At 40.5% G+C, this 18,861-nt stretch overlaps 2 protein-coding genes across 3 annotated transcripts in view; one reads left to right on the forward strand and one right to left on the reverse strand.

Annotated features, from left to right (window-relative positions):
• The window catches only part of LOC133562905 (uncharacterized), a 205,273-nt gene extending 200,973 nt beyond the window's left edge, over positions 1-4,300 (reverse strand). For both annotated transcript variants that reach the window (XR_009808941.1, XM_061916728.1), the window contains exon 1: positions 4,135-4,300. Coding sequence is in view for 1 of the 2 variants with exons in the window: in XM_061916728.1 (XP_061772712.1) it covers positions 4,135-4,177 (43 nt within the window). In the remaining variant the exon portion in view is untranslated. The remainder of the gene's footprint in view (positions 1-4,134) is intronic.
• Positions 4,301-10,592: 6,292 nt separating this feature from the next.
• The window catches only part of appl2 (adaptor protein, phosphotyrosine interaction, PH domain and leucine zipper containing 2), a 46,499-nt gene continuing 38,230 nt past the window's right edge, over positions 10,593-18,861 (forward strand). Inside the window, exons 1-4 of the mRNA XM_061916733.1 lie at positions 10,593-10,728; positions 16,745-16,843; positions 17,068-17,127; positions 18,222-18,293. Of these exons, the coding sequence (XP_061772717.1) occupies positions 10,672-10,728; positions 16,745-16,843; positions 17,068-17,127; positions 18,222-18,293 (288 nt within the window). The 5' untranslated portion in view covers positions 10,593-10,671. The remainder of the gene's footprint in view (positions 10,729-16,744; positions 16,844-17,067; positions 17,128-18,221; positions 18,294-18,861) is intronic.

Consider the following 18,861-nt stretch of genomic DNA (forward strand, 5'->3'; position numbering starts at 1 on the left):
TGCAGTCAGTATTCGTTTGTTCAACTTCTTCAGTTATGCTAATGGTGTTCCTCAAGGTACCGTTTTAGGTCCTCTCTTTTTTATGAAGAATTGGTTGCTTGCAAGCTCCGTTCAAACACTTGTGAGGGATTCACATTTTTTGCAGAAGGTCCTTAAAAAAAGGAGACAGCTCATGTACAGAACATCCACAAAGTATTCACTTTTTCCACCTTTTGTCATGTTGCAGCCTCATTCCAAAATGGAATAACTCCTTTTTTCTTCTCAAGATTCTACACACAATTCCTCATTATGACAATGTGAAAAAATGTTTTTATTTTTTATTTTGCAAATGTATTAAAAAAAACATAAAAAGATTTAAAAAACACATGTACATGAGTATTCGCTTTGTTCAATAATTTGTTGATGCACCTTTGGCAGCAATTATAGCCTCGAGTATTTTTGAATATATATCTATGGCCCATTCCTCTTTGCAGCACCTCTCAAGCTCCATCAGGTTGGATGTGAAGCGTTGGTTTTCATCCAGTATGCCTCTGTACATTGCTGCATTTATCTTAGGCTAGTCAGGGAGGTGACCAAGAACCCAGTGGTATATTCGTTTTTAATCATATTTATGTTTATATTGTATTTATATTGGTTTTATATTTATTTATTTTTTGTTTTTATTCTGACATTGGTGGAGCTAAGGATAATATTTTAATGTTGTTTAATATTGTTGTGCAGCACTTTGGAAACATTTTTGTAGTTTTAATGTGCCGTATGAATATAGTGGATTGGATTGGATTGGATTGGATTGGTGGTCACTCTGTCAGAAATACAGCATTCCTCTGTGGAGAGAGGAGCACCTTCAAGAAGGACAATCCACCAATCAGGCCTGTATGGTAAGTTGTGATCAAAATGATTCAACCCCCACACAATTTTGGTGTTTTAGCAAGTTGGACATTTATTCCGTATTTTGTTTATAGTCATATCAAATAAAGATGTGTCAAATAGACAAACGCAACTTAAATTGTAACACTGTATTTTACAAAACACCAAAAAAGGACATTTGTCTTAATATCTCATTGACAAAATGATTCAACCCCCTAGTTACATGCATCTTTAGTACTTAGTAGAACACCCTTTGCCAGTAATTACAGCCTTCAAACGTGATACGTAACCGGACACAAGCTTCTTGCAACCATCTACAGGTATTTTAGCCCATTCCTCTTGGGCAAAGGCCTCCAGTTCATTCATATTCTTGGGCTTGCGTGCTGCAACTGCCTTCTTCAAGTCCCACCACAGGTTTTCTATAGGATTTAGGTCTGGCGACTGTGAAGGCCACTCCAGAGTCTTCCAGCCCTTCTTCTGCAACCACTCTGATGTTGATTTGGAGGTATGCTTGGGATCGTTGTCCTGTTGAAGGTCCAACGTCTCCCAAGCCTCAGCTTCGTCACTGACTTCATGACATTTGTAGCTTATATATCCTGCTAGGAAATATAATTCATAATGCCTTGAAAGCGCTTTTAGATTCCCGGTACCTGAGGCAGAGAAACAGCCCCAGAGCATGATTGACCCCCCACCATGCTTAACAATAGGCAAGGTGTTCTTCTCTTTGTAAGCTTCATTTTTTCTCTTCAGGACATAACGTTGATTCATAGGCCCAAAGAGTTCCAGTTTTGTCTCATCACTCCATACAACAGTTTACCAAAACCTTTGGGGTTTGTCCAGATGATGTTTGGCATACTGGAGTCTATTTGTCTTGTGCCTGGTAGTCAGAAGTGGGGTGCGCCTGGGAGTTCTGGCATGGAGGCCTTCATCTCGTAGTGCGCGCCTTATTGTCTGGGACGAAACCTGCGTTCCCCCCTCTGCAATGTCCTGTTGTAGTTCCTCAGCTGTTATCCGGGGGTTTTTCACCACTGTACGCTTCAAATACCGGACAGCAGTTGCACACAGCATCCTCTTTCTACCACGCCCAGGTAGAAAGCCTTTAGCTTTAAACTTGCGAATTATGCTCCCAACTGTGTCTCTTGGAACTTGTAATGTCTTTGCTATGTTCTTATATCCATATCTTTTCTTATGAAGAGAAATTACCTCCTCTCTTGACTTCTTTGACCACTCCTTGGACTTCACCATGTTGCAAATACACCATTGACCATCTACAAGAAGCTGAGCGTCACAGTCTTTTTCAATCAGTTTAATTGTTGCTCGTTATGGTTCTAATCACATCTACAGGTGTTTTCAACACCTGATTGAAAATACCGTATTCAAATTCTGTTCTTAAGAGTTATGATCTTCAAGGGGTTGAATAATTTTGTCAATGAGATATTAAGAGAAATGACACTGTTTGGTATGTTACAAAAGATAATGTTGTAATTCAAGTTGCATTTGTCTATTTAACGCATTTTTATTTGGTATGACTATAAACAAAATACGGAATAAATGTCCAACTTGCTAAAACACCAACATTGTGTGGGGGTTGAATAATTTTGATCACAACTGTAGAGTGGCCAGACGGAAGCCATTCTTTAGTGGAAAATTTTCCAAAATGCACCTGCAAGACTCTCAGACCATTAGAAACTAAATTCTCTGGTCTGTTGAGACAATGATTAAAGTCTTTGTTTGGAGGAAACCAGACACCGTTCATTACCAGGCTAATACCATCCCTGTGGGGATGTTTGTCAAACCAGTCAGGATAGAGGGAAAGATGAATGCAGCAATGTACGGAGACATCATGGATGAAAACCAACGCCTACCATCCAAACTGATGGCGCTTGAGAGGTGCTGCAAAGAGGTTGAAAACGACTGGGAATCTGACTTGCTTCGCCCCAAATCCCAACCGATGCTGTCTGTAGACACTTCACACATAAAGCTGGGGGAGAACCACACTTACACCTTGGTGACAGAAGACTGTAAGCATACATTCGCTTTTAGAAAATGAAGATGTAAGAATGGTCACACTCTAAATCACTAATTGGTTGTACAACTGATTGCCTTCAGCCATGTGCTTCGTAAAGACTTGTTAAATTGAGTCAATTCTGACCTCTACTAAAGTCTATGGTTCACAGACAACTTCGTAAGAACAAAAAAACAAACAAACACATTAAAAAACATTGGAACTCTGCTAATTTTTGTCAGTCAGTTGAGGTGGCGACTTTTCCAGGGTGCACCCCAGCTGAGATTGGCTCGAACAACCCCCGCAAGCCCAAAAGAAACAAGCGGTAAAAAATGGATGGAAGGAGTTACAAACATGGCAGCTGTCAGTTTGAGCAAATAGGCTAGCCTGGCACGATGTTGCTGTTAACATGTGAGTTAGCACATGTAAAAAAAAATGGAAAAAAAACAGACTTTACTACACATCCTAAAATAAAGCATTCGCATCTACAGGCATTGAAGCTGGATATTTTTCTTCAGCAAATATAATGTTACTGCTAAAATAGGAATTTGCCATGTTGGCACTGTGGTAACATGAAATTTTTGACAGAAATCTGCACCAAAAACATAGTAAAAGTATTTTTTATGAATGAAACCGTGAACAATAAGCACCATGAGGAGGAAGGGCAAATACGAGGGGCGAGCACTTCAAGTATTTTACAACAGAATAGTGATTCAATTTGACACATTCCAACATCCATCTATTTCCTACCGCGTATTCCCTTTGGGGTCACGGGGGGCTCTGGTGCCTATCTCAGCTCCAATCGGGCGGAAGGCGGGGTACACCCTGGACAAGTCGCCACCTCATCGCAGGGCCAACACAGATAGACAGACAACATTCACACTCACATTCACACACTAGGGCCAATTTAGTGTTGCCAGTCAACCTATCATCAGGTGCATGTCTTTGGGAGTGGGAGGAAGCCGGAGTACCCGGAGGGAACCCACGCATTCACGGGGAGAACATGCAAACTCCACAAAGAAAGATCCCGAGCCCGGGATTGAACCCCAGACTACTCAGGACCTTCGTATTGTGAGGCAGACGCACTAACCCCTCTGCCACCGTGAAACCCACATTCCAACATGCCTGGCCCATTACTTTAGGACATCAGATATGATGGTGACATCAATAAACATTGACAGAAGCAGTGACAACACATCCTAACCCACATCAGCTCTGGTGTCGATACTCAAATTCCTAAAAAAAAACAAAAAAACACTCACCCCCTTCTGAGGTGCTGGCGGCCGACGAATTCCCACAACCCATTTTTGCATCGATGCAGCCACGGTCCGAACGTCAGACGCCCGCCGAAAAGAGGGAAGAGGATGAGTAACACATTAGGAGGAGGAGAGGGAAGGTCAAGGAAGCGTCTCCCACGGTTACGCTGCGAGTGAGGCAGTGATCACACAGAGAGGGGCTTTTATATATACACGTGGCGGGAGGGGTGGGGGGGCGGGATGCTTCACATGATTTCCCTACACCCTGACATGGTTGCCCTGGAAACCAGGAAGGTGGGGTAGGAAAAGGAGGTGGAAGATGTGACCAATAGGAAGCTTTCTTCGTACTGTATTATTATTATGTACAGCCATTTACAGCAAGTCCATATGCTGAGCCTTGAAGAGAAACGTCTATTGGAGAGACTGAGTGGGCGTTGTGGAGTATTTCTAAACTCCCTTGCCTCGAGTTTCTCGTTGTCAAAATCTACTCAGTGAGTGACAACTATCATCCGAGAAAGTTTGATAAAGATATAGGATCTCTCAGGAAATAATGCATCCTTTTTGGATGATTTCAGCATGTAATAACCAGGGCTGATTTCACCTAAGGGAGGGGCCATGTCCCTACGATTAGACACCCCCCCCACTTCGATAGACACAGTTTGAAAAACAACAACATGAATTACTCAACAGGACAGCATTAATGCAAAAATATCACCCGTTTTACAAATAGTTTTAATAGTCCATCCATCCATCCATCTTCTTCCGCTTATCCGAGGTTGGGTCGCGGGGGCAGCAGCCTAAGCAGGGAAGCCCAGACTTCCCTCTCCCCAGCCACTTCGTCTAGCTCTTCCCGGGGGATCCCGAGGCGTTCCCAGGCCAGCCGGGAGACATAGTCTTCCCAACGTGTCCTGGGTCTTCCCCGTGGCCTCCTACCGGTTGGACGTGCCCTAAACACCTCCCTAGGGAGGCGTTCGGGTGGCATCCTGACCAGATGCCCGAACCACCTCATCTGGTTCCTCTCGATATGGAGGGGCAGCGGCTTTACTTTGAGTTCCTCCCGGATGGCAGAGCTTCTCACCCTATCTCTAAGGGAGAGCCCCGTCACACGGCGGAGGAAACTCATTTCGGCCGCTTGTACCCGTGATCTTATCCTTTCGGTCATGACCCAAAGCTCATGACCATAGGTGAGGATGGGAACGTAGATCGACCGTTAAATTGAGAGCTTTGCCTTCCGGCTCAGCTCCTTCTTCACCACAACGGATCGGTACAACGTCCGCATTACTGAAGACGCCGCACCGATCCGCCTGTCGATCTCACGATCCACTCTTCCCCCACTCGTGAACAAGACTCCTAGGTATTTGAACTCCTCCACTTGGGGCAGGGTCTCCTCCCCAACCCGGAGATGGCCCTCCACCCTTTTCCGTGAGAGAACCATTGACTCGGATTTGGAGGTGCTGATTCTCATTCCGGCCAATTCACACTCGGCTGCGAACCGATCCAGTGAGAGCTGAAGATCCCGGCCAGATGAAGCCAACAGGACCACATCGTCTGCAAAAAGCAGAGACCTAATCTCGCGGCCACCAAACCGGAACTCCAACCCTCACTGGAAACGTGTCCGACTTACTGCCAGCAATGCGGACCAAGCTCTGACACTGATCGTGTTTAATAGTCCATTTCAGGTAAAGTGTTGGCTGCCTTGTGTTTTAGCTCAAAAGTAGTACTCTGTTCTTTCCCACGAGCGATGTGAATTTGAGCCCGCTCGGACCACTAGAAAATGGTAAATGGGTTGTACTTTTCTACCTTTTATTTTTTTAAGGAACTCAAAGCGCTTTGACACTATTTCCACATTCATCCATTCATACACACATTCACACACTGATGGCGGGAGCTGCCATGCAAGGCGCTCACCAGGACCCATCAGGAGCAAGGGTGAAGTGTCTTGCTCAAGGACACAACGGACGTGACTTGGATGGTAGAAGGTGGGGATTGAACCAGGAACCCTCAGGGTGCTAGCACAGCCAACCTCAACCGCGCCACGCCATCCCCAACAATGGAAACAACAATGCAGCCGAGAGGCTGGACGATGCCGAGCTGTTTGTGATTGACAGCTAAGGAAACCAATCATTGCATTTAGCAGTCAAAATCTGGGGCCCCTGATTGGTTGGAGCCCTTGGGCTTCAGCCCAGGTAAGCCCTAGCATTAAGGTGGCCTTGATCATATCCCAAACATTTGATATTTTCATTTTACTTGAACGTACTTCATTTATTCGCAAAAATCCTGTTGGAAGTTTTATCTAAAATACTGCCTGTTGTTTTGTTTTTAAGCGAAATTGTGTCTGCGTACCTGATCACTGACGTGATGACAACCCACGCCGTCTTTCAGGAAACCATTCGCCATTAACTAATCAAAGTAAAAAATAATTTCAAAAAGTAAAAATAAATTGAGTGATTACTCTGCAACTAGGGTTATTCGGTATACCGGTATTTGTATAGTACCACGATACTAATGAATCAATTTCAGTACTATACCGCCTCTGAAAAGTACCGGCACGCCATACCCCTTCTTCCACCACCCCCTTACCCCCTGCTGGTCACTGCTGGTTTAACGAGCAGAGGGTTATGTTCCGCAGTGCACAATCAGAAAACTGAGAATGGAGACATTTTGACTTAAAAACTAAAGATAAAGGTGAAGTTATAACACTGAAACACCCTCAGGAATAGGTGCTTTAAGACATGGCTGGCTAGCTAGCGGCTAAAGTCCAGCCCCAATCAGCAGGGTTTTAGCTACTTCTAAATCACTAATGCTGGCCACAAATAAAGTATGTTTCTTACAAGTATCATCCCTGCAGGACGAGGAATAGCTAAACATGCGTCACTACACAAAGTAGCTCACCGGCGTCAAAATATAAACAAACGGCATTGGTGGATCTACACCTGACATCCACTGTAATGATACCAAGTACAGTAGCGTATCTAGTCGATGCTACTATGAATACATCAATATTTTTTGCCATCACAACATCTTCTTTCGTTTATTAAAAATGTATATTATGTTTATAAACTCAGGAAATATGTCCGTGGACACATGAGGACTTTGACCAATCCTGTAACTACTTGGTATCGGATTGATACCCAAATTTGTGGTATAATCCAAAACTAATGTAAAGTATAAAACAAGAAAAGAATGAGTGATTATTACATTTTAACAGAAGTGTGGATAGAACATGTTAAGAGAGAACATAAGCAGATATCAACAGTAAATGAACAAGTAGATTAATAATTTATTTTGTACCACTTGTCCTTAATAATTTTGAGAAAATAGTAAAATGGAAAATGACACAATATTTTACTGCATACGTCAGCAGCTAAATTATGAACCGTTGTTTGCTTACTTACTGACAAAAGACAAGCTGTCTTGTATGTTTACTATTTTATTTAAAAGCAGCTAAATTATGAACCTTTGTTTGCTTACTTACTGACAAAAGACAAGCTGTCTTGTATGTTTACTATTTTATTTAAGGTCAAACTTGTAATAAGAAACGTAAATATGTTTAGTACCCTAAGATGTTTTGTTAAAATAAAGCCAATCGTGCATTTGTTTATGGTTTCGAAATAATTTTGGTATTGTACCAAAATATTGGTATTGGGACAACACTACCTGCAACTATACAGGACTGTCTCAGAAAATTAGAATATTGTGATAAAGTCCTTTATTTTCCGTAATGCAACTAAAAACATGAAAATGCCATACATTCTGGATTCATTACACATCAACTGATATATTACAAGCCTTTTATTATTTTGATATTGCTGATTATGGCATACAGCTTAAGAAAACTCAAAATTCCTAACTCAAAAAATTTGAATATTTCCTCAGACCAAGTAAAAAAAAAAGATTTATAACAGCAAAACAAAATCAAACATTTGAAAATGTCAATTAATGCACTCAGTACTTGGTTGGGAATCTTTTTGCACGGATTACTGCATCAATGCGGCGTGGCATGGAGGCAATCAACCTGTGGCATTGCTGAGGTGTTATGGATGCCCAGGATGCTTCAAAAGCGGCCTTCAGCTCATTTGCATTATTGGGTCTGGTGTCTTTCAGCTTCTTCTTCACAATACCCCACAAATTCTCAATGGGGTTTAGGTAAGGAGAGTTGGCAGGCCAATCGAGCACAGTAATGCCATGGTCAGTACACCAGTTACTGTTGGTTTTGGCACTGTGAGCAGGTGCCAGATCATGCTGGAAAATAAAATCATCATCTCCATAGAGCTTTACAACAGATGAAAGCATTTACACAGCTGCATTGACTCTGGACTTGATGAAACACAGTGGACCAAAACCAACAACTGACATGGCTTCCCAAACCATTGCTGACTGAGGGAACTTCCGTTGTCTGGAGTTCATGAGAGGCTTGACCATGGGAACACGGCTATTGAAGCTGTATCTGTTGAAAAGCTATATGGAGATGATGATTTCATTTTCCATCATGATCTGGTACCTGTCCACAGTGCCAAAACCACCAGTAACTGGTGTACTGACCATGGCATTACTGTCCTCCATTGGTCTGCCAACTCCCCTGACCTGAACCTCATAGGGAATTTGTGTGTTATTGTGAAGAAGAAGCTGAAAGACACCAGACCCAATAATGCAAATGAGCCAAAGGCCGCTATTGAAGCATCCTGGGCATCCATAACACCTCAGCAATGCCACAGGCCGATTGCCTCCATGCCACGCCGCATTAAGTGCATTAATTGACATTTTCAAATGTTTGATTTTGTTTTGCTGTTATAAATCTTTTTTTTTTACTTGGTCTGAGGAGATATTCTAATTTTTTGAGATAGGATTTTTGAGTTTTCTTAAGCTGTATGCCATAATCAGCTATATTAAAATAATAAAAGGCTGGCAATATTTCAGTTGATGTGTAATGAATCCAGAATGTATGACATTTTCATGTTTTCAGTTGCATTACAGAAAATAAAGGACTTTTTCACAATATTCTAATTTTCTGAGGCAGTCCTGTTCATTGTAAATGCAAGTTTTTTCCCCCCACGATTAATAACATGAGTTTAATTGTTGATTTTTACAGCCCTAAAGTACACAACCGCGTTTCTTGAAGACACACATGCTTAACAGCATTAAAGCGTAATGCACTTCCAGAATCGAGGCTTCATTTGGGACAAAACACTTCAAACACACCTGTGAGCCTTATCTAAAATGGGTGAACAATTATATAACATTGTACTTTTAACATGGACTAACATCAAGCCATAAAAAACAAGAAGTGTCACATTAGCCGCTCCAGTAAAACTAACACTCACATCCTGAAACATTTCATATAATCATGCTTTGTTTCCCACTTCGCCGATTGAGGAGAGCATGTGCTCCTCTCCTTTTTTGTTTGCACAATGTTCCCCTTCAAATAGTGTCCAAATGTCTCTTCAACACAAGACGAGCTTAGTGGTGTTGTTAGTATTAAAAATAGAGGTGTAAAATGAGGTGATTCTCCCCAGGAATAAACTGCTTTGCTCAGGCGAAACTCTGCTGCAGTTTAAAAATAGATTATTCCATATACAGTAAGCAAGACTTTATAAAGGGTCATGCCAGCAAACACCTCATTATCAAAGTAATCTGACTCTGAAGCACAACTTCACCAATTAAAACAAGCAGTCCACTGGGGGGGGAAGCAGGGAGGATGCACTTTTTTGCCCATGCTGGGTGAAGGCTGCTTGTCAGGGCTTGTCTGCTTTACCAACATCTATTCTGCAACACAAACACTGCAATAGAACCCGATGGTCACACAAACAAGACTACACGTTTTTGCCTCGTTAGGCTTTTTTGCTATGTTTTCAGTGTGCACTTAATTGTATTCAAAAGTTAAAAGTTAAAGTACCAATGATTGTCACACACATACTAGATGTGGCGAAATTATTCTCTGCATTTGACCCATCACCCTTGATCTGGGAGGTGAGGGAAGCAGTGGGCAGAAGCGGTTGCGCGCCCGGGAATCATTTATGGTGATTTAACCCCCAATTCCAACCCTTAATGCTGAGTGCCCATTTTTATAGTCTTTTATAGTCGGCAGGGATTTGAACTGACGACCTACCGACCTCAGGGTGGACACTCTAACCACTAGGCCACTGAGTAGGTTCATATGGAATCGAATTGTGCAACACATTTGGCATTCCTGATAATATAACAATAAATCCCGAATTAATAAATAATATAAACACAGGTAGGATGCAATTTGTCTTGTTGCCTCTTGAGGCCGCTGTTTACCACTTTTTTCTTTTCAGAAGCCACGTCCCTCAATATTTTTTTCCTAAACAAAGGTATATAATAATATTTTTAATGATTTATGTAAATAATAACCGTAAAAATATTTTTTAAATCTTTATTTAGGGGGAAATTATACCGTCCACACCGGCCTTCAACCTCGAGTACTTCCGGTTTGACTACGCTGAGAACTCTGGGAATTTGAGTGCAGAGTCCTAAATAATTGAAGCCCTCTCAAATCGTGTCTTTCTCCACCGCGAACAAAATATGCCGGCTGTACATCACAAACTCCTTCTGGAGGAAGCGCTGCAGGACAGCCCTCAGGTAGGCCTGCTGGATTCTCATTGTCCCTTTCGCCGATATACGCCACAAGAATAAAGGATTAGAAATGACACCCAATGTTAGCTAGCGAGCTAGCATGGGCTGTTTGTAGGCTGTTAGCCAAAGACAGCTCCCTGTCACATTGTTGTTATGGCGATATAACGCACCAATTAACCCTATTTCCATTCTTTAATTTACATTTACTTGCACAGGTAGCTTATGTAACCTTTCTGCGTCATGTACGGAACTTGTTTCGTTGAGAAGTACGGTGCGTGTTTGTAGATGTTACAACAGCTGAGCCACAGTCCTGATATATATATATATATATATATATATATATTTTTTTTTAAGTGAAAAACTATTTTGCAGCCAAATTATACCTAATTGACTGTAAGTGTGAGTGTTGCTATTATTACAACAGTAATAGGCGTCATACACTTTAATGCCGAAAGTATTTGGCCACCCATCCAAATGATCAGAGTCAGGTGTCCTAATCACTTGGCCTGGCCACAGGTGTATAACATGAAGCACTTAGGCATGGAGACTGTTCCTGCAAACATTTGAGAAAGAATGGGCCGCTGTCAGGAGCTCAGTGATTTCCAGCGTGGAATTTGTTGCCACCTGTGCAACAAATTCAGTCGTGAAATTTCCTCGCTTTTAAATATCCCATAGTCAACTGTCTGCTTTATTATAAGTAAAGGAACGAGTTTGGGAACAACAGCAACTCAGCCACAAAGTGGTAGGCCATGTAAACTGACAGAGGGGTCAACGGATGCAAAGAGGTAGCCCGCTTTCAGCACAGTCAGTTGCTACAGAGCTCCAAACGTCATGCTACCTTCCAATTAAGACACGTACAGTACGCAGAGAGCTTCATGGAATGGGTTTCCATGGCTGAGCAGCTGCATCTAACCCATACATCACTAAGTCCAATGCAAAGCGTTGGATACAGTAGTTTAAAGCACGTCGCCACTGGACTCTAGAGCAGTGGAGATGCATGCTCTGGAGTGATGAATCACGCTTTTCCATCTGGCAATCTGATGGACAAGTCTGGGTTTGGAGGTTGAAATTTGCTGGAGGAGGAATTATGGTGTGGGGTTGCTTTTCAGGAGTTGGGCCTGGCCCCTTTGTTCCAGTGAAAGAATGCTCCAGGATACCAAACATTTTGGACTATTCCATGCTCCCAACCTTGTGGGAACAGTTTGGAGCGGGCCCCTTCCTCTTCCAACATGACTGTGCACCAGTGCACAAAGCAAAGTCCGTAAATACATGGATGACAGAGTCTGCTGTGGATGAACATGACTGGCCTGCACAGAGTCCTGATCTGAACTTGATAGAACACCTTAGGGATGAATTACAACGGAGACTTAGAGCTCGGCCTTCTCGAACAACATCAGTGTGTTCTCGCTTTTGCAAGAATGGTGCAAAATTCCTAGAAACACACTCTGCAACCTTGTGAACAGCCTTCCCTGAAGAGTTGAAGCTGTGATAGCTGCAAAAGGTGGGCCGACATCATATTGAACCCTATGGGTTAGGAATGGGATGGCACTTCAAGTTCATATGTGAATCAAGGCAGGTGGCCAAATACTTGTAACAATATAGTGTAGATCAGTGGTTCTCAAATGGGGGTACACTTACCCCTGGGGGTACTTGAAGGTATGCCAAGGGGTACGTGAAATTTTTTTTTAATATTCTAAAAATAGCAACAATTCAAAAATCCTTTATAAATATATTAATTGAATAATACTTCACAAAATATGAATGTAAGTTCATAAACTGTGAAAAAAAATACAACAATGCAATTTTCAGTGTTGACAGCTAGTTTTATTTGGACTTGTTCCATAAATATTGATGTTAAAGATTTCTTTTTTTGTGAAGAAATGTTTAGAATTAAGTTCATGAATCCATATAGATCTCTATTACAATCCCCAAAGAGGGCACTTTAAGTTGATGATTACTTCTATGCGTAGAAATCTTAATTTATAATTGAGTCACTTGTTTATTTTTCAAAAAGTTTTCAATTTTTTTAATATATTTTTTCCAAATAGTTCAAGAAAGACCACGACAAATTAGCAATATTTTGCACTGTTATACAGTTTAATAAATCAGAAACTGATGACATAGTGCTGTATTTTACTTCTTTTTTTTTTCAACCAAAAATTATTTTCTCTGGTTAGACGGTACTTGAATTTAAAAAAAATTCACAGGGGGTACACCACTGAAAAAAGGTTGAGAGCCACTGGTGTAGATCAATGTCTTTACTTATTGTGTGTGTTTTGGTTCGTGTAGATCAATGTCTTTACTCATTGTGTGTGTTTTGGTTCTTAAAAGTCTTAGTACTGTATCCATTTGGCAATTGTTCCATAGACCTCACATGCAAGCTTTGTTTGAGTGTTGCGTTTATTGTACACATATCGATCTGCACAGGCTAATGGCTCTGCTGACGTGCAACTCTTGCTGGAGTTCCATTTCTCCTTTTTACACTTTGCATAAGGTCAAAAATTAAACACACGGGACAATGCTCTAGGGACATTTAATTAAAAGTCATTAAATGGATTTTGCAATACAATTAAGGCCTTCAATGGTATTGAAATGCATTAAATACAGAGGCATTGAAAAACTTTATACAATTGCAATTGGCAACAAAAAAGACAAGAAAACAATCCACCCGACCCAGTTTTTCCAATATTGGGGAAAAAAACTGCACTAAGTTCAAGATATTCAACATTTATTGAAGTGCAATTTTTGCTAATACTGAGGCCATTTTTGTTTGCCCAATTTGGATAATTAAGTTTAAGTACAAAATACTACAGTATTATCAAATATGTTTTTATATATGTTATTACTATCTGTTATGATTATATTAGTGCTTTATTTGGCCACAGTTAACTTTTCAAATAGTCAACATTATTAATGTCAAATGCTTACAATTTTGTCTGTACAGGCAATTGTATGCTTTTGACAATATATACTAACGATATGCAGTCGGACATAGGTATTAAATGTTGTTTTAAGTTGCATAAAAAGCTAATAAATATAAAAAATCAATTAGATTTGCTCATACCTGCAGAAACCCTGCACACATAGCTGGATTATTCATACAATGCAGTTACTGTATATCATATTTTCCAGACCATAGGGCGCACCGGATTATAAGGTGCACTGCTGACGAATGGTCTAATTTTGATATTTTTTCATATATTAGGCGCACCGGATTATAGGGCGCATTAGTCATGTCATTTTTTTTTTCTGAATTGAAAACACTTCCTTGTGGTCTACATAACATGTAATGGGGTTTTTTTGGTCAAAATGTTGCAGATCATGTTTTACAGACCATTTTCAAGCCGCTTTCTGACAGTCTTATCCGGATGCGCCGTTTTGTGGGAGGTCTTATTTATGTGACTCACCTTCGAAAGCGTCTTCTCCCCGTCATCTTTGTTGTCGTGGTGTAGCCTGCATTACTAACTGTTTTAATGACGTTCAGACTTTACTTAAATCAATAACGGAGCAGCATCTCCTCATCTGTAAACCACAACACCGGAAATGTGTCCCATGAAAAAACGTTCACTTTTGTGAATAATGTAAACTCCCTACACTAGTATGTTTTAGCGCTTTCATGGCAAGTTTACTGACAGATATAAGTAAGAATTGTAAACTTTAAAAGATACAGAAAAAGAAAAAGCTAATTGACTACGGCGTCGGCGCAGGCGCACGCAATGGTTCAGGATTTATGCAGATCCCAAATACAGATCAGCAAGTACAAAAATATAAGAACATTTGCTTTTGCATAGTATTGCGAAACAAAACGCCAGATAATACAAACACCGTTTCCATATGAGTTGGGAAATTGTGTTACATGTAAATATAAACGGAATACAATAATTTCCAAATCCTTTTCATCCCATATTCAATTGAATGCACTACAAAGACAAGATATTTGATGTTCAAACTCATAAACATAATTTTTTTTGCAAATAATAATTAACTTTTAATTTCATGGCTGCAACACATGCCAAAGTAGTTGGGAAAGGGCCTGTTCACCACTGTGTTACATCACTTTTTCTTTTAACAACACTCAATAAATGTTTGGGAACTGAGGAAACTAATTGTTGAAGCTTTGAAAGTTGAATTATTTCCCATTCTTGTTTTATGTTGTCGTTCAACAGTCTGGGGTCTACGCTGTGGTATTTTACGCTTCATAATGCGCCACACATATTCGTTGGGAGACAGGTCTGGACTGCAGGCAGTCGAGGAAAGTACCTGCACTGTTTTTTTACAAAGTCACGCTGTTGTAACACGTGCTGAATGTGGCTTGGCATTGTCTTGCTGAAATAAGCAGGAGCGTCCATGAAAAAGACGGCGCTTAGATGGCAGCATATGTTATTCCAAAACCTTTATGTACCTTTCAGCATTAATGGTGCCTTCACAGATGTGTAAGTTACCCATGCCTTGGGCACTAATGCACCCCCATACCATCACAGATGCTGGCTTTTGAACTTTGCGTCGTTAACAGTCTGGATGGTTCGCTTCCCCTTCGACACGATGTCGAATATTTCCAAAAACAATTTGAAATGTGGACCCGTCAGACCACAGAACACTTTTCCACTTTGCATCAGTCCATCTTAGATGATCTCGGGCCCAGAGAAGCTAGCAGCGTTTCTGGATGTTGTTGATAAATGGCTTTCGCTTTGCATAGCAGAGCTTTAACTTGCACTTTCAGATGTAGTATTTAGTGACAGTGGTTTTCTGAAGTGTTCCTGAGCCCATGTGGTGATATTCTATTGGTCGGTTTTTGATACATTGCCATCTGAGGGATCACGATCATTCAATGTTGGTTTCCGGCCATGTCGCTTACGTGGAGTGATTTCTCCAGTTTCTCTGAACCTTTTGATGATATTATGGACCGTAGATGTTGAAATCCCTAAATCTCTTGCAATTGCACTTTGAGAAACGTTGTTCTTAAACTGTTTGACTATTTGCTCATGCAGTTGTGGACAAAGGGGTGTACCTCGCCCCATCCTTTCTTGTGAAAGACTGAGCATTTTTTGGGAAGCTGTTTTTATACCCAATCATGGCCCCCACCTGTTCCCAATTAACCTGCACACCTGTGGGATGATCCAAATAAGTGTTTGATGAGCATTCCTCAACTTTATCAGTATTTATTGCCACCTTTCCCAATTTCTTTGTCATGTGTTGCTGGCATCAAATTCTAAAGTTAATGATTATTTGCAAAAAAAATGTTTATCAGTTTGAACATCAAATATGTTGTCTTTGTAGCATATTCATCTGAATATGGGTTGAAAATGATTTGCAAAACATTGTATTCAGTTTATATTTACATCTAACACAATTTCCCAACTCATATAGAAACAGGGTTCGTATATCTTTTCTATAGACACACCATAATAATACTTTTATGTTTAATGCGCCAACAATCCTTCCAAGCTGTGCGGCTTCATAGCTTAAAACATTTTGATGGATTTTTGAGCGCCGTGTGTTATGTTCTTTTTTTTCAATGGAACATGTAAATTTGGTGTTTGTTTGAGACATATTGCCATCATAGTACAGCCTTCACTTATCTCTTATGTTTGACTGGTCACACTTATCATTACACCATGTACCAAATAAAATTGTTTCGAGGTGGGTAAGCTCAACCAAATGCATTCCTTAGATCAGGCGCGCCGGGTTATAAGGCGCACTGTTAGGTTTTGAGAAAAAAAAGATTTTCAGTGTACCTTATAGTTCAGAAATACAGTCGTTTTCCCCAATCCCACCCAGGTCGAAGTTGTCTCTAGAGTTTATATTTACAAGCAAAAGGAAATGGGTGTGTTCCTGTATGGCGTGCCTTGTAGTACCTGTTATAGTCTAGACAAGGACACCCTTTATTTAGCTGACTGACTATGACACCCATGTTCTACTGAACAGGCGTGGCATCTGAAGAGCTCAAGTTGGAGTTTAAAGGGGGAAGCGATAATATTGAAGACAATAAAACCAGATCTCGTGTGTGCGTTTGTTCCCCCAGACTCGTTCCCTGCTCAGCGTGTTTGAGGAGGATGCGGCGAACCTCACTGAATACACCAACCAGTTGCTGCAGTCCATGCAGCGAGTGTATGGAGCTCAGGTACAAAAAATATGCATCAAAGCTAAACTCATAGACCATGGTATTTGGGACACCCTATTTATTGTGTTCCAATCCATTATCTGAACAAAAGTTCTGTCTATTTTCCGACAAAAATGAAAACTAATTGGGTATTTCAAGACATACATCTTGTATCTTGTGTTGGAGGTCAGTGGGTGTATGCAAGCCTAAATGAAAAGTGATACTTAATCTTTTCTTTTTGTCAGAGTGAGATGGCTTTGGCCACAGAGCAGCTCTCCCAGCAGCTTCTTTCATACGAGAAGAAAGTAAGTATCGTCATGGCCACCTACTACATCTACCACTACCATGGATAACTATGGCTATTATCCTTTACCGCCATTGTTGTCCTCATGCAGGGGTGCCCAAATGTTTTCCACTGAGGGCCACAGACTCACAAATCAAAGGACGCGAGGGCCATTTTGGTATTTTTCAATTTCAAAACCAGATTTTTTTCAGAGAAACAGAAAATGCAATTCTGCAAGAAATTTTGAGTGAAAGCTAAAGATCCAAAGCTGAACTGAAATGCTAACAGTTAGCACGCTGGCTATATAGCGCCAAGTAACAAAAATATTAACACAAAGAGCCCAAAATCTGGCATGCTAACATTGTTATGATAACATGCTCACAATAGCATGCTTATAATTAGCAATAGTGAAATACCAAACCTTATGACACTGAGGTGTATACTTGCTAAATTAGCTACGAAAATCTAGAATGCTTATGTTAAATGCTAACTGAACATGTTACTTACACACCTATCTTACTTCAAGGTGTGTATCTGAAAAATATGTTTGAAATGCTATCATGCTAAGGTTAAGGTTTGGGGCGGTATAGCTCGGTTGGTAGAACAGCCGTGCCAGCAACTTGAGGGTTCAAGGTTCGATCCCCGCCTCCGCCATCCTAGGCACTGCCGTCGTGTCCTTGAGCAAGACACTTTACCCACCTGTCTCCCAGTGCCACCCACACTGGTTGAAATGTAACTTAGATATTGGGTTTCACTATGTAAAAGCGCTTTGAGTCACTAGAGAAAAGCGCTATATAAATATAATTTACTACTCACTATTAACATGCATCAAGTACCAAAATACGACCAAGATGTATAGCGACAAAATTAGCTATAATGAAACTAGCATATTAATGTCAACATGCTAACAGTTATCATTCCTCAAGTAACATATTTGACGCTGCGGTGTATACCTGCAAAATTTGCAAAAAAGCTAGCATGCTAATATTATAATGCTAAAGATTGTGCCATGAGCTGTTAAAAACATGTGTTATGGGCCGCACTTTGGACACCCATGTCTTAGTGTAACAAATGTGTTCAAAGCTGAATGTCGACCTTCTTATTTCACCATTTTAGAATTTTGCCCTCGGGAAAGGTGACGAAGAAGTAATCGGGACGCTGCAGGACTTCGCCAAAACAGTAGACGAGGTGAGAAAGCGTGTGTCCTATGGCTTGGCAATTTAATAAATCAATCATGAAATCATCTTTCAGGACAAGCGGTAGGAAATGGATGGAAATTAACAATGCATAGATTTTTTTAATATATATTTTTCAGTATTTCTGGAAACTTTTAAAATGTAAACTAACATTATTATCTGTGTCAGTGGTTCTCAAACTTTTTTCACCAAGTACCACGTCAGAAAACACTTGGCTCTCCAAGTACCACCAACATGAAAATACAGTAGCATGTAAAAATGGGGTAGGGGGGGTATATTTTTTGTATATATTGTTTTTCAAATCGCCTGACATGTATACTGTGTATACGTACATAATTAATTACTTTTTTAAACGTAATTGTCTATATATATGTTACAGGTTGTATATATTTTGATATTAAATGTAACAAATGTGATGAATATTTAATGGCCCACAATGGAAAGAAGCCTTTTGGCTTTTTGTGCCATCCATTTGCCTTTTTAAAGCATTACATTGATTCAATTATTTAAGATGTCAATAAACTTCTCAATCAATCAATCAATCAATCAATCAATCTATG

Source organism: Nerophis ophidion, linkage group LG12, assembly GCF_033978795.1.
Source record: "Nerophis ophidion isolate RoL-2023_Sa linkage group LG12, RoL_Noph_v1.0, whole genome shotgun sequence".
In the NCBI taxonomy this organism is placed as follows: Eukaryota; Metazoa; Chordata; class Actinopteri; order Syngnathiformes; family Syngnathidae; genus Nerophis; species Nerophis ophidion.